This window comes from Trichomycterus rosablanca, chromosome 3 (assembly GCF_030014385.1).
Source record: "Trichomycterus rosablanca isolate fTriRos1 chromosome 3, fTriRos1.hap1, whole genome shotgun sequence".
Classification (NCBI taxonomy): Eukaryota; Metazoa; Chordata; class Actinopteri; order Siluriformes; family Trichomycteridae; genus Trichomycterus; species Trichomycterus rosablanca.
This window is the reverse complement of record NC_085990.1, coordinates 20858142-20875069: the sequence shown is the minus strand read 5'-3', so window position 1 is coordinate 20875069 and position 16928 is coordinate 20858142. Positions and strand designations below refer to the sequence as shown.

Below are 16928 nucleotides of genomic sequence, written 5' to 3'. Positions count from 1 at the left end.
ATTGTTGTGAAAGCACATGAAGGAAACGTATACGCCAGGAAACAGTCACATGAGCGTCTTCGCGAGTTATTTGACCTACCCGTATTTAGACAAATCCTGCCTTCTTTCATGACACAATCGACCACTACGAGAGATAAAGCAACAATGTCCAATAGTAACCTAAGAATTGCGGAGTACTAGCCAATCATAGAGCAAGAAAGGCAAGTTTCACAAAACGGGTAGGGAAAAAACACTCGCTTGCTTGGGGGCTGACGCTAGTCACAGTGTTGTGATTACTGCTACGACTTTTGGACGGATTTGTATTGTTAACATAAATGTCAGTGTAAGAAAATGATTATTAGCATTTATTTATGTAATAAACAGTAGCTAAATGCTTTTTAGTGGTGTACATAGGAATTAAATCGATAGAAATGTTTGAAAATTTCAGAGAGAAACTGCAGACAGTGCAGCAGGACTTCACTTCAGGGTAACTAACTGCTTTTTTTGTTTAAAACATTAACACGTTTATATTTGTTTTAAAAGTGAGAAAAAACAAAACGCTTTGCAGTACTCATCTAATAATGCGTCTTACTTGTTTATGTTTTTGAATATACGTCTATAACATCCACTTCTATTTTATGCTCAATGCATTTTGACGTTATACTTATAAATCTAAACAGTTTATTATTATTAATAATAATCTTATGTTCAAAAAATGAACAGGTAAAAAGTATTAATAACATTAATTAATAACATTAATACATTAATAACATTAATACTTAGTTGCAACTACTGTTATCAAGTACAGTATGGTCAGAAATAATTAGATTTTTGCAATATTGTGATTGAATTTGAACTGTTTGCTCTAAACTCTCTTCAAGTTTCAAGGCTCCGTGATAAATTTGCAATTATACAATCCATTATTCAAGTCCAGAGACTGGTTAGAATATTCAAGCACATTTACCTTCTTCTTTTATAATTAGAGTTATTAAATGGCTTCAAGTTTGAGGTTGGTCAAGGGTCCAGATTTGGTTTATTGGTCAATGCAATTCCATTTACATTTGTGGCATTTAGCAGACGCTTTTATTCAAACGTACAGTTACGACTTAATACAGTTTGAGACATTGAGGGTTAGGGGTCTTGCTTAGGGGCCCAACAGTGGCAACTTGGCAGTAGTGGGGCTAGAACCAGCAACCTTCTGATTACTAGTTCAGTTCCTTAATCACTGAGCTACCATTGCCCTGATAAAAGTATCCTGCAATATTTCCCAGTACATGTTTTCTTTGTTCCATTGCAAAAAACAAACCCATGTCACCTTCATGCTGTACTGTGGGTGTGTCATGACAAGCTGATTTGTTTCATCTGACCAGAGTACACTATTACAGAGATGTTAAAAGTTCATATTTGTTCTTTTTTATCAGAGGAATTTTTGTGGGGTTGTGGAACAGAGATGATTGTGGTGACATTTATTGTTCACTGTGTAACTGTTGTTTCTGCTGCTCATGGGTCATCCTGCAACTCTTTTTGAGTGACTGCTGGTTTAAGACTAAGTCAGTGTAAAGTGTAAAGTAAAGACTGTGGCCAGTAACACTTCAGCAGTTTCTAATTCTTTGCAAACCAGTTTTTGGTGCTTCATGTTTCTTGGATTACATTTAACCATGCATAACATTTTTTCCTAGCCTAACAGTATGACAGTTTGGATTTTTTTTCTGATCTTGGCAAATGCACCTTGCTTGTGTACTTGTAGCCAATTTGTTGTATGGATCATGCTTTGAAATTTCCTGACAAGTATAAAATATAATTATTGTGACTTAGACCAATAGGTGCAGCCTGTAGCCCTATTTCTATGGTCACATAGAACAGACATCATTTGTGTAGAATAATAGTCAATTTAGAGTTTTGAATCTATGACACAAAGTTAAATGACATAATATTTTGTTGGTAAATGTAGATTGTTACCACACTGATTTCTGTATTAATAGAATACTGCAGCTGAAAAAATTTCTCACTAGTATTTGATTCACCATGCTAGCTTGCTCAATTCTAACAACTCCATTCCACAGTACAGCTCTAACTGAACTCACGTACTTCAGATGACTGCCAGGTGAGACGTAGAACAAAGACAGTTAAATTGAACCTTCTTACTATGTTAGAAAAAGACATGCATGGACATGAATCACTTTTACTGTGTAGTAAGACTGAGATATAGATCAGCATGTTACTGGCCGTTGTAATGTTAAACTAAATGCCAGATAGAAAGAGGAAGTAATGTCAAACCAGTGAGGATAAACAAGACAAACAGCACAGAGGCGACCAGGCTGTAACAAGCAGTGTTTATAAAAGACTTTGTGTGTTCGGGTCAGTGCCAAATACAGAATACTGTTGTAAATTTTAAATATTTCTGGAGATTGTCATATAAAAACAAGAGTCAGTTAATCAAAAATAAGTATATAAGAACCTAAAAACATACGGTGGATTTCAGAAAGCATTCATACGTCTAGAATTTTTGTTGTGGATTTGATTTTGAATAAATATGGGTGGCATTTTTTAACCATCAATCTACACTTAATTGTAATTGCCCCACCTGCCGCAGAGACCCAAAGGGGGTCCTGGTGACAAAATCATGCTCATCTGCCATACCATTATGATCGTCATGGGGCATAAAGCCACAGATGGCTTGTTGTGTCTCTGCGCCTCAGTGAGTGTTAATTCAGTCTAGGTGGAGGTACCTCTGTTAAATTACAGTTTCTCCCAGTTTCTGGCGTCTCTGTTGACAACCTGCATTTTTTCTGTGAAACCCAGAAAACACTGGGAGCAAGGCAGGAATACCCTGGACTAGCTGCCAGTCCATTGCCATGCTCTGTCCATATGTTTTAATTTGATCACTTCGTCATCCGAGCACCCTAACTAACATGCTAACACAACACTGCAAAGTGTTTGAACTCTCGTTTTTAAAGTTCGAATCTCAGCATAGCCACTGACCTGACCGGGCGTCCACACTAACACAATTGTACATGTTTAAGGAAGGTACCACGCGATGTTTGGGACTAGTCCCGACGCCTGTGTAAGTGGTTGGAGCTGGGGAGGGGCTGGAGTTACATGGAGCCTAACGTGGAAATGCTATAAGCACTGATATTTATTACTGTTTACCTTTTATTAAAGTATTGTACTGCAGGGCTTTTTGTTTTTTGCTCATGCACTTGATATTTGTGACAGTTTAATATTTCATTCACTTTTTGATCATTTCAGAATAAAGACCCTGAGTGACAAGTCCAAGGAGGCCAAAGTAAAAAAGAAACAAAGGTATCACATTATCTCTTTATGACTACACAAACAATAAATACCTACCTTAATTTTTAAATAATAATTTGACAATGGTGCACTGAGCAATAATCCTGATTGCATTATTATGATTGGTAGCCTTGCGGACAGCCTTTTAATTTTAACAACTGCTAACGTGTATTAAATCAATTATATAAAGGAAATTATATGCATCCAACTTTGCAGCAACAGTTTATGGGAGGCCCTTTCTTGTTTCAGCATGTGTGTCCCTGTGCACAAAGCATGGTCTGTAAAGACATGAAGAAAAGCTTGGTTTAAAGGAAACTCCAGTGACCTGCGCAGAGCCCTGACCTCAGCTCTACTGAGCAAATTGAATTGAACTGGAACATCAGCTGAGGGTTTCAGCGGCCAGCCATGCATAAGCTATTTTAATTGAATGGCCACAAATTCCCACAGACAGCCTTTTTAGAAGAGTGTCTGTAATTATAGCTGAAAAGGTTATATAGAGGTTGATCTCCAATAGAATGGGATGTCCAATAAAGTTAATAGTCAGGTGTCCAAATAAATTTGCCCATATAGTGTTTAAAATGTTTAGTGGTTCTTGGTATTTCTGAAAAGACACTGCATACTGCAGTTGAATGTTTTCTTGTATGTGGACTTGGAATAAGCTAGTTTTGTCCTTCTTTTAGAAGAGAAGAATATCTTCCTCAGTATTCAGCTGGTCTGGAACTGTTAAATTGGTAAGTTGGTGTAACCTTATTAACTTTATTAATTTTTTTAATATACTCTAATTCCTAATTTGATTCATGCAACACATATGCAAATTGAGACAATTGCAATTAGGGTTGGGCGGTATGACGATATTACCGTATACCGCGGTATTCAAAAATGGTGACGGTATTTTTTAAATGTGAAGCGCCGAATTTCTGCTTCAGGTTTACCTTGAAAACTGAGACTTTAGGACATGCGCGCATCCACAGTAAGGGAGGGGTGGGAGGGGTAGGCGGTTGGAGCTCGCTGATTGGCTGTGGGGTGCTCACTGGTGATAACACAGAGACGAGTGAAGAGCCACACTGGCAGTGTTGCCAACTTAGCGACTTTGTCGCTATATTTAGCGACTTTTCTGACCCCTCTAGCGACTTTTTTTCAAAAAAGCGACTAGCGACAAATCTAGCGACTTTTTCTGGTGTTATTGGAGACTTTTGGAGACTCGAACGTGAAAACACACATTGTTCTGCAGTTACTGTCCTCAACGAGCAGCGGGTCCTGCCGTGAGCCCCTCCCCCGTCCCAAAGCACGGGCGGTCAGTATCACAGTCAGTGTTGCCAGATTGGGCGGGTTTCCACCAAAATGAGCGGATTTTGTTGGAAATTGGCAGGGAAAAACACACTGGCAGGTGGACAAAATTTGGGCTAGTTTGTAATTATTTTGGCAGCTTAAAATATAAATAAAAAAAGCTATTGCTAAAGCAGGTGGAATATAAACAGGTCTCCCTTCTCCCACCACATCCAACCCGTTGTCAAAAGTTTGATTGACAGGTTATTCTTTCCAGTCCAAGACACTGTTGTCACGCCCATAAATACACTGATTCATATGTTAGACAAGTGATTTGAGTTGAATATGAAGGTAAGCAAGTCTCATATGTACGAGAGGTTGAACTTTCATTGCTTGCAAGTTTATTTTTATTTACATGCAAAGGGTTGTGTCCTAACAAATAATTCATTTTACAAACTTGGTAGGCTACTTTAAAGACATGCAAGCAAAAAAAATTGTCCTTTATAATGTATAATTACTGATCTGTACATTTTAAGATATTAATTTGTAAGTCATGATGGTTTAACTGGTTTATTATTTGTGAAATGCTAAACATCATCTGCTTATCCTGTGTTTTGGGCGTTTTTTCATGCATTTTGGCTGAAAATTACTGTCGCTATCTGGCAACCCTGCCCAGAGTAGCTCAGTGTTTTCTTAAAAAACAAAAACAAACCACGAATTAACAGAAGAATGTTCATTTGTAGTTCTAAACATATTTAGGGTGTTTTTTTACCCACTTTTTTGTCTTTCCCACGATGTTATTCCTCTTCTACAGCGTCAATTACATGCAAATGAATCATATGCAAATTAGGCAATGACGTCATTTAGCGACTTCTAGCGACTTTTAGGACAGCCAATAGCTACTTTCCTTACTGAGGAGTTGGCAACACTGCACACTGGCTAGCATTAGCTGTGAGCTAACAAGCAGAAACTGAAAAACGGCTCGTCTTTTAATTTTTCTAAATCAACATTTTTTATCAGTTCAACCGGAAATGAACACAAGCGCGTGCATGCGCGGACATGTACTTATTTACTAAATATATCTTCAGTGTAAATCGAGCACAAGTGTTGAGAAAAAGGAGCAAACAGTAATAATAACGTTACGCCCAATCCGCTGTTCTGACTCTTGTCTGCCATAGATTTTCCTGCCTATGTAAGAACTATTTTTTCCTAAATAAAAGCGCTATATTAAGAAAAAAGAACGTCTCACCTGTCGTGTAATGTGAATTATAAAATATATTGTCTGGCCCTTTAAGAAAGTTAAGCGCACTATAGGGCGTAGGGAGCGAGTGTGTAGGGAAGAGATCGGATTTGTACCGTTTCTGTGCTCGTGTTTTGCACTGAGCTTGTGTGACATGTAAAGTAGCGTTCTCGTTAACCAGTCAAATGTTTGAACTTTGAATTATTTTAACATTATTTTACATCACCGTCATCGCAACATGAACATTTACATTCATATTTTTTGTTACGGTATAGAACTTAATTCTGGATTACAGGCATAACTAATCGTACACGTTCATACACTTTTAAGAAAGATCTGTAACTATAAACTAAGCAGTTAACTTTTGAAATATATTGAAGTGTGTAGCCTGCTATTATTCAGTTTTGTGTGGGCAGAGAGAGATTACAATGCCAAAATGTTATGTGTTAAAGTTTGTGTTAAAGTGTAATTGATACACATGCATTTATACTTATGCGTATTTATTATAGATCAGATAAGATAAGCAATGTTTGACGTTCAGATTGTTAAATCTTTTTATAATAAAACATTGAAATATTGTAATTACACTCAAGTGTGTACACTGTAAAGTTTGTCCGCGACACAACCCCCCCCCCCCCCCCCCGGTAGCGGTAATACCGTATACCGCGGTATTTCCTGAAGACGGTATGACGGTATGAAAATCGGCAATAACCCTAATTGCAATGTATAGTTATTGGAATAATCAAAAAGATTTGTTAAGGAGCTTTGCACAGGTGAATAGGCGACAGGTGTGGCAAAAATGTTATGATAGAAAAGCAGCAAAATTGGAAGGCTCTGTCATTTACAATCAAATATTGGGCGGAGGTTCGCCACTTTGCAAAAAAACAAAAAAAACTGTGTAATAACTTAATAAATAATAATAAAACTAATTATTATTAATAAAATAATTAATAATTAATAAAAACCATAACAATGTTTCTTTATGTACAATTGCAAGGAGTTTAGGGATTTCACCATCTACAGTCCCTAGCATTAAAAAAAGAATTCTGTGTGTAAAGGGCAAGGATGAAACTAATACAGTAATACCTCCACTTATGTCGTTCAGACTTCCTCATTTGTGGCTTTATAGTGTTTCTTAATATAAATGGGGAAACAACTAAATTCAACTTTTTGTTGGTCAACAAAAAAAGCAGAATCACATTAAAATATGATAATTTATACAAAATAATCTATATTATTATTTGGAAGCTTAAAAATTGTTAAAACATTGTCTTCTTTACATGACATTCAGTACCCAGAGTTCCAGCATTCTGCTTCTTGGTGGTGTTGGTTTATTGCAGTTTATTCAAACATGTTTTGTGTTATTTGCAGTTTGTAAGCGTTGAATTTGTTACTTTTAATATTTGTGGATGTCACCCATCAGGCACAAGTATTTTTTTTAGCATCACTTTTGAACTATTAAATGAGTTATTGTATTAGCTAAATTAAGGTTTCTTATACATTTTTAAAGGGTTTATTGTGTCAACTTAAACTGTGTCTTGGAAAAAATTTATGACATTAGGCGAGGTATTACTGTACTGAATACTGAAACCAATTACCTTGCCAGTAATCACAGTTTGCTGTTGCATCAACAAAAGCAACTTAAGTGTAAGTCATAAATCAACAGCATACAGAAGCGCTGCCAACTTCTCTGGGCTCAAGCTAAGTTAAAATGTATGCTGTGGTGTGATGAGTTTACCTTTCAGATTATTAAAAAAAATTATAAAATTTTATTATTTTACTTGTTTGTGATTGTGTTTAAATATTTTGTTTTTGTAGCTATGAAGAAACATGGGTGTCAATGCACAAACGATCAAAAGAATGCACCAAGGCTGCAGAGGTGAGTGCACCAAACATGTTTTTTAAATTATTTATGTCATCCATGCCACAACATTAAAACCACTGACAGGTAAAGCGAATAACATGGGTTCTTGTTACTTGTTACATCTTGTTACTGTGCCACCTGTCATCAGGTGGTATATATTAGGCAGCAAGTGAACAGTCAGTTCTTGAAATTGTTGTGTTGGAAGCAGGAAAAATTATTAAGTGTAAGGGTCTGAGTGACTTTGACAAGGGTCAGATTGTGATGGCTAGATGACTGGTACAGATCTTGTGGGGTGTTTCTGGCATGTAGTGGTAAGTACCTACTCAAATTCATTCAAGAAACATTTAATATGTGGAGGGCCAGGGAAAGAGATGGCACCAGGGTGCGTGATGGGGAAAAAAAGCAAGCCAGCGTGATGCAGTGTGATGCTCTGAAAAATGGTCTGCTGGGAAACAAAGGGTCCAGACATTTATGTAGAAGTTACTTTGACACTTAACAAAACATTGTTGCAGAACAAGCGCCCCAATTCATGCCAGTGGTATTTCTTAATGAGAGGTAATGTGCCTTTTATACAATCTCAATGTCTAGAAAAGTTTATTCTCTCAAACCTTTATTTAACTTAAGAAAAGTACAAAGATTAAATTTTTTTGGCTTACCAACTTAATTAGTTTATTGGGACGGAGCGAAATAAGAACAGTTTATAGAATATTTACTATACTATTTCACAAAAAGCATGTGAATTAGAACAAATAAGGGTATTATGACTGGGTATAAAAAGAGAATTCACCACAGGCTTAGTATTTAGAAGCAAAGATGGGTCCTGGCTTACCACTTTGTATCAAACTTTGTGAGAGAATTGTCACTGAGTTCTAAAAAAGAATTGCAAAATTGCAAATTCACCATCTACCATTTAAAATATTGTAATATATATGGTGAAATCTCAGTCTAAGAAGGACAGGGCTGGAAACCACTGTTAAACGATTGTGAACTTTAGGCCATCAGACACAACTGCATGAGAAACCATCATACTGCTTTGATAAATTTAGCCAGATGGGCTTGGAAGTACCTCGAAACATCATTGTCACTTAACACAGTCCGCCTTGCAGTCTGAAAACCATACATCTATTCTGTGCAGAAACACCTCTTATCTCTCTTGGCTTAAGTTAATCTCAGTTGGACCAAAAGACAGTACAAGTGTTAGCTGTGCTCAGATCAGTCCATGTTTCAGCTTGTATATTAAGTTTTCCATGCCAGTGTCAAAAAGATCAGGCACATGTTTGTTTGTTTTATTGGGATTGTAACGACATGTTTTGCACTTTTATCCTGGACAATTTAGTGTCTCCAGTTCACCTCACTTGCATGTCTTTGGACTGTGGGAGGAAACCGGAGCTCCCGGAGGAAACTCACGCAGACACGAGGAGAACATGCAAACCACACAGAAAGGACCCGGACCGCTGAGCCACCGTGCCGCCCTCTAGGCAATTGTAGCCTAGCGGTTAGGGTACTGGACTATTAATTGAAAAGTCACTGGTCCAAGCCCCACCACTGACAGGTTGCCACTGTTGGGCCCTTGAGCAAGGCCCTTAACCTTCGTAATATCACAGTACTCTAAGTCGCTTTGTATAAAAGCGTCTGCTAAATGCTAAAATGTAAATCTAGTCTACAATGGGTGACTTGCATATGTGTGAAGGTACTATTGATGTGGAAGTGTGAATTGGGATTTTAGAGAGAGACATGCTGCCATCAAGGCTAGTAGTTCATAATTATTTTAGCTAGACAAGCCAGGCCTCATTCTGCACATGCATATGCTTGAAAGGCCTGCCTGCCTGTTGAGCAGCTGATGCCCTGTATGAGTGGGCAAAAATTCCACATGCAAAACTGCACCAATTAGTGTTCTCAGTCCCCAAATGATCAAAAAGTGTAACTGATAGAAAAGAGATGTTACAAAGTGGTAAACAAGCCTCTATCTCTACTTTGTAAGTGTTTTTGGGCTGTCAGATTTTATATGTATTTATATTTGCAAAATACAGTTAAATTGTTCATTTTGTTTCTAAATGTTATTTTATCATCAAATTACTTACAAAGAATGTAATGCATCTTTCCTTTTCCTGTCATATTGAGTTTACAGAAACATAGTTCATGCCATGTGATTATAATTTATTTTTATCAGAGTAATGATAATGTAAGTGCAACGAGAGTTGTGTGTACGAGAGTTCAAACGATACACAGAATAAAATGTAAAATAAATTACATGATGTGTGCATAATCATCATTGTAGGTGACTACAGATGCAAATTTATAATGCAAATATAATCATTAATATACGGATCAGTAGAAATTGTATTTGTGGGTCAAAATATGTTTCTCTGGCTATTCATCAGGCAGTGGATGGGGAGGTGGTGATGCTCTCTGCTCACTGGGAGAGGAGAAGAGGAGCTCTGCTAGAACTGCAAGAACAGTTACAACAGATTCCAGCCTTTCTCACTGACCTGCAAAACATCACAGGCCGAATTGGTGAGATTCACAACTCGCACAGAACTAGTATACTATATAACCCATCCATGGAAAAACATGGTTTGTGGGATTATAACTACACCAAACATAAAGTGAAGTACGGTGGTGGTAACATTATGACATAGGTCTAGTTCTGTCTAAATGGAACTGGGGCGTTACACAATATCAGCTATCAAAGGACAGATGAACACAGCTTTGTAATGAAAAATATTAAGAGATTTAATCAGTTTACAATTAAAAGTTTCAAGCTGAACAAAGTTCAAGTTAAATGTGTTTTCATGATTCCATCTCCTCAAATCCCATTAATATTTTTTTTTTGCATTTTAAAATTCATCATTATTTTATTTTTTATGTTTTACCACCGCTTCATCCTGGTCAGGGTCACAGTGGGCCTGGTTTCACAGAATTACTGGGCACAATAACAGGACTCCATTTCATAGCTGGGATTCTGCCATCCCCCCACTGACATAGCCAGTCATGTCTGTGTGAACCAGCAACCTTCTGATTACTAGTCCAGTACTTTAACCACTGTGCTGTGACTGCTCATGATCCCATATTTGTTGTTTTCCTGGACAGGGCGTGATTAATCACAGGACTTCAGTCATCCCCCAGATGTAGCCAATCATTTCTGTGTCCGTGGAGTCTCAAAGAGAAAATGTCCTCAAAGTTAAAGTTTTCACCAATGTTAGTCTTGCAAAAAATTTTTAACATCCTACAGGTATATATAATTTATGTGCTCCCTTTTTGACCCCTTTTATGCAATAATGGGTCTTATCAAGCAAGCTGTTCTCAACCTTGGAATTTGTACTCCATCAATTTTATTGCTTTAGGCTACTTATAGATGTCTCACATTTAATAGTTAAATAACAAAGTTCCAATGTTTTCTAAAATATGTTCTTATTTACAGTACTGCACTAGAAATATAGCCCAAGGGGGGAGTAGTGTGGTTGTGGTGGGATCACAAATATCTCAATAACCTAAAATGTGGCCACAAGCCATGGAGGTTCAAGCTCTTCATTATAAATGTATGTGCTGTCTGACTAATTAGTGGCAAAAAGGTGTTAAGACCATTTGACTTGGATGTGCTCTCTAAAATATTTATAATGTTTAATACCAGTTATGTTTGCATTAGCATCTTAATTTTAGCAGCTTATATATAAGCAGCATTAGCGGCTTATCCAACACTAACTCTGCTTAAAAATGGGAAGCAAACACAGTTGTAAAAAGCAAACTTAATGTGGCCACTGGTGCATGATTTTGTAGTTAATTAGTTTATGATTTTACATCTAAATTCACAGCATTTTGCAGACACTCTTATTCAACATGGCTGCATCTGATGCACTTCTGCCAGTGCAACTCACAGTACTATGTCATTGCTGTGCTTTATTAGGACATTATTAGGACACTGAAGAAAGCTGATCCATCTGTGCAGTCGACCATTGCAAAGTGATGAAGGCATAGTGACATAACATGACATTCAAATTACACCATTTGAAAATATTTAACAGTAAAAATTAAGGATGCATCAATAAAATTTTTTCCCAACCGAGTACAAGTACAAGTACATGTATTTTTGTACTTGCTGATACCGATACCGATACCAATACCTATTGGATCAGATATCTAACATGCTAGAAAACTCGATCCGGTCGCCGAGCGCTCAGAGTATCGGAGCCTCGTTTGCGAGTACAAGTTAATGAGCGCGGTATCGGGCAAATACCCGATACCAGTATCGGTACTCATGCATCTCTAGTAAAAATGGTACATTGGTAAAAGGTGAGGATATCATATTAGGGTATGAAAGGAGGGTCCTCCAAAGGCTCCACTAAAGGATTTTAAACAATGTAGGTCGTTCATCAACTACCATGAATAAAATTGTGAAAAGATTTAGAGAATCCAGAGAAATCTCAGGGCAAGGCCAGAAACCACTGTTGAATGTACGAGAGCATCAAGGAATGCAACCTGAAACTGTTCTAAAAAGAGATATCCAAAACTCAATACTTTTCAGAAATTCTGAGTTTCCTGGGCCAGAGCCCATCTTAGATGGACCAGTGGACAGTGGAAATGGGCCTCAATCTGTACACGCTACAACAGTGTGGCTTTATAGACACAGAGTGTGTGTGCTTGACTGGCCTATCTGCAGTACAGATCTGCCTCCTGTTGAGCAGGTGAAGTCTTGTATGAAGCAAGAATGGTCAAAAAGTTTACTTGCAAAATTGCAACAATTATTATCCTCAGTTCCCAATATTAATAGTAATTAATTGGAATGGTGATGTAACCGTAGTAAACATTTCTATGTTCCAACCTTTTTTAAGTGTGTTGCAGGCATCAAATTCCAAAGTTCAGTGAAAATATTTTAAATCTTAAGATAAAATCACAGATTTTTGTTTTATCTCTGCCTTTTTACATACATACATACATACATACATACATACATACATACAAACGTTTGTGTGTGAATAAATGCCTTTTTTAAACAGCACAATCACCTTGAGTGATCTTGCAGAGCAGCTGCTCACTGATACATGAAGGTACTGAGAGGAACTCCTGTGGAACACCATCTGCTAACATTTGCAGCTAAAGGACGTTCACATTCATTTGAAGCTTTTTCACAAGAACGCAATGCGGGGAAAGTATTTTGACACGTTCTGCCTGATAAGGAAAGCACAAATATTTAAACCGTGCAAGACTTTACTGAGAGTGAATGTTTTTATTCCTGTTAACCATTAAAATGGGGCTGCAGAGTGGCACAAAGAAGACAAACATTTGTTCTGTTAGCCATGTTGTAGCCTAGAGCTGGGAACTTTTTAGCAGTGGGTGGGGCAATAGCCTACTTCGGGTGATTTTAGGTGTCAAAAATCAGGGGAGAAGTGTGAATAAAAACCCCTCAATGTAAAAAGTTGTCACAAGGATCTAGTATTCGTTAGAGTTGTGCTTTTATCTTGATCTTATCTTGAGCCGATCTTGCAGTTCTGTAATTCTAGTGTTAGATTGTGTACAGGTTAAATTCTTTGTTTCTTGTAAAAACAAAACTAAAACAGAAAACTGAGCTATTTTAATTCACATATAATCACAGTGCTGGCTAAAGTGAATCTTTGCTACCTATATTGAAAGCACTGTAGTATGAGGTGTGGAAGGACAGTTTAGAAAACTTGTGTTCCTTCTTTGCTCCATGGTAATCTATGGTCCGGTGTGTTTTTAAATCAGTGATTTCAGATTTAGTGGTTGTTTTTATTGCCAGTAATTCATGTGGAATGTAGTTATCCTTCTTGACCAGTGACCACACCTGGGCTGTAACATTACAGACCAAACAGAATAACCTGAGATTTTTTTCCTGGCTGTATGTCAACTCTGGTCTGTCTACTAGACTTGGCATAGTTTTTACACCGGATGCCCTCTTGGCATAGTTTTTTACACCGGACGGTCTCTAATTTTTGTCCGGGCTTGGGGCTGGCACTGTGAGCACGCTGGCAAGTGCCATATTCTAAACTAAACTGCAATAGATTGTATTAGAACAGTCATGAAACGCATTAAATAAATGTAAACAAGGCTACAGAAAATGCAATACCCCAAACACCAGCAGCAGGGCAAACCAAAAAGCATCCTGTTGTTGCTGATTTTTGCTGTTATATTAAGTTACCATGGCATATTTGCTCTCAGCATGTAAAGAAGGATGCTTTCACACACTAAGCTTTAGCGAACTCCAACTTTTACGAGTACACTTGTGCAGATAGAAACAGGCAGTAGGTACAGTACAGATAGTTCAGGATGTAGACATCAGCTTTAGTCCCAGACCTGACAAATGTTTTTTGACTTGAGTGGGAGGGGGCAACTTCACATTAATGCCCATGGTTTTGAAATGAGATGTCCAACAAGCTGAATTTCCACTGTTTATATACATTTGTTCATATAGTCTAACTATTGTAAGCAGGACACAAGAGGGCTGTGTTTTTCCAACTGCCATTTTTTTGCTACAATCATTTTTTCATATCTGAATCATTGCAACCATGTCAGCCAGGATAAATGAGCCTTAATATATTAAACATAATAATAAAATAAAGTATAATGTAAAAAAAAAAGAAGTAATATTTACTAACAGGGTGGCACGTGACTCAGTGGGTAGCAATGTTGCCTCACAGCAAGAAGGTTCTGGGTTTGATTTCCAGGTGGGGCGGTCTGGGTCCTTTCTGTGTGGAGTTTGCATGTTCTCCCTGTGTCTGCGTGGGTTTCCTCTGCAAGCTCCGGTTTCCTCCTACAGTCCAAAGACATGCAAGTGAGGTGAATTGGGGATACTAAATTGTCCATGACTGTGTTTGACATTAAACTTGTGAACTGATTAATCTTGTGTAACCGGTAACTACCGTTCCTGTCATAAATGTAACCAAAGTGTAAAACATGACCTTACAACAAACCTTAGTCAAGAAATCTTTCTTTTTCCACTTTTTCCTCAAACTCATAAAAGTCATAGGTGAGTTAAATTTCTTTCCACATCCCGGATCCCAAGTATGACAAATATTTTGAGTTTGAGAACCTTCTCACAAGTGCCACTTGGTGTCACTAAATAGCTTTGTTAACAAGTACTTTGAAAGTGATCTCAAGCAGGTTGGATTGATGATCTACCACAATTCAAATTCATCCCAAAAGGCTTTAACGGGCCACACGACTCAACTTCAGAGATGTTCACAAATCACAAAATACGAGTCCAAGTCAAGTCGCAAGTCTTTAGGCTAGAGTACGAGTCAAGTCACGAGTTAATATAATATACACAAAACATATTGGAAATGTAGTGTAAAAATAACCAAATAATATGTAAGTTCAGATAAAAAAACAACAACAGATTAGCAACTGTATTTTGCCATTTACTTTCCTAGTCATTGTGCAAATGAATGTAATTTCCGTAACAAGAAGGTACCAGTTAAAAGCTTAAACTGATACGTTTTGTTTTCACTGCAAAACAAAAGCACGCGATGAATCATGGGACAGCGGCCAAAATCCAAAACACAGCAAAAAACCAAAGCATAACCACTGCTTACCTTAGCTTATGTTCTTCCAGATGCTATAAAATTTATAACCGTGTGTTGTCCCATTAGGAATATAATCCATTATTTTGTAAATATGTAAATTTGTAAAACACTAACTTGTTAGAAAGTCAATCAAGCGTTTCACTGACACATCATCTGTGTGACGCAAACTGAATAATGCAAATAACAGCATTTCTTACAAAAAATTTAAATCAGAAGGTCTGATTGGTTCAAAAAGCGGTCTTTCAACCATTAGCGCCAATTCTGTAGGAGCGTTCCATTCAGCCCAGTTGTTCATGTAAAGTGCACTACGTAGGGTATTCCACCATTTTAAGTAAGATTCCAGTCCAAAGGTTTGGAATGCTCAAATAAAGTGAACTTCAAACTGTGTAGGGAGTAGGGAGCGACACTTCATCACTATCCAGAAGCCGGCTGTAACATTTACCCATTGCGTGCATCGCGGGTTAAGACGGCAGGAGCGCTATTAGAGAGCAGAATATATGGAATAATAATAATTATATATATATATATATATATATATATATATATATATATATATATATATATATACAGTGTATCACAAAAGTGAGTACACCCCTCACATTTCTGCAGATATTTAAGTATATCTTTTCATGGGACAACACTGACAAAATGACACTTTGACACAATGAAAAGTAGTCTGTGTGCAGCTTATATAACAGTGTAAATTTATTCTTCCCTCAAAATAACTCAATATACAGCCATTAATGTCTAAACCACCGGCAACAAAAGTGAGTACACCCCTTAGTGAAAGTTCCTGAAGTGTCAATATTTTGTGTGGCCATTATTATTTTCCAGAACTGCCTTAACTCTCCTGGGCATGGAGTTTACCAGGGCTTCACAGGTTGCCACTGGAATGCTTTTCCACTCCTCCATGATGACATCACGGAGCTGGCGGATATTCGAGACTTTGCGCTCCTCCACCTTCCGCTTGAGGATGCCCCAAAGATGTTCTATTGGGTTTAGGTTTGGAGACATGCTTGGCCAGTCCATCACCTTTACCCTTAGCCTCTTCAATAAAGCAGTGGTCGTCTTAGAGGTGTGTTTGGGGTCATTATCATGCTGGAACACTGCCCTGCGACCCAGTTTCCGGAGGGAGGGGATCGTGCTCTGCTTCAGTATTTCACAGTACATATTGGAGTTCATATGTCCCTCAATGAAATGTAACTCCCCAACACCTGCTGCACTCATGCAGCCCCAGACCATGGCATTCCCACCACCATGCTTGACTGTAGGCATGACACACTTATCTTTGTACTCCTCACCTGATTGCCGCCACACATGCTTGAGACCATCTGAACCAAACAAATTAATCTTGGTCTCATCAGACCATAGGACATGGTTCCAGTAATCCATGTCCTTTGTTGACATGTCTTCAGCAAACTGTTTGCGGGCTTTCTTGTGTAGAGACTTCAGAAGAGGCTTCCTTCTGGGGTGACAGCCATGCAGACCAATTTGATGTAGTGTGCGGCGTATGGTCTGAGCACTGACAGGCTGACCCCCCACCTTTTCAATCTCTGCAGCAATGCTGACAGCACTCCTGCACCTATCTTTCAAAGACAGCAGTTGGATGTGACGCTGAGCACGTGCACTCAGCTTCTTTGGACGACCAACTCGAGGTCTGTTCTGAGTGGACCCTGCTCTTTTAAAACGCTGGATAATCTTGGCCACTGTGCTGCAGCCCAGTTTCAGGGTGTTGGCAATCTTCTTGTAG

At 38.0% G+C, this 16928-nt stretch overlaps 1 protein-coding gene across 3 annotated transcripts in view; it reads left to right on the top strand.

Annotated features, from left to right (window-relative positions):
* The first annotated feature begins 263 nt into the window (after window positions 1-263).
* The window catches only part of dtnbp1a (dystrobrevin binding protein 1a), a 68310-nt gene continuing 51645 nt past the window's right edge, over window positions 264-16928 (top strand). For 2 of the 3 annotated variants that reach the window (XM_062991954.1, XM_062991952.1), the window contains exons 1-5: window positions 264-466; window positions 3229-3282; window positions 3951-4001; window positions 7595-7655; window positions 10022-10154. In XM_062991954.1, the coding sequence (XP_062848024.1) occupies window positions 411-466; window positions 3229-3282; window positions 3951-4001; window positions 7595-7655; window positions 10022-10154 (355 nt within the window). In that variant the 5' untranslated portion in view covers window positions 264-410. The remainder of the gene's footprint in view (window positions 467-3228; window positions 3283-3950; window positions 4002-7594; window positions 7656-10021; window positions 10155-16928) is intronic. The other variant, XM_062991953.1, reaches the window with a different exon arrangement.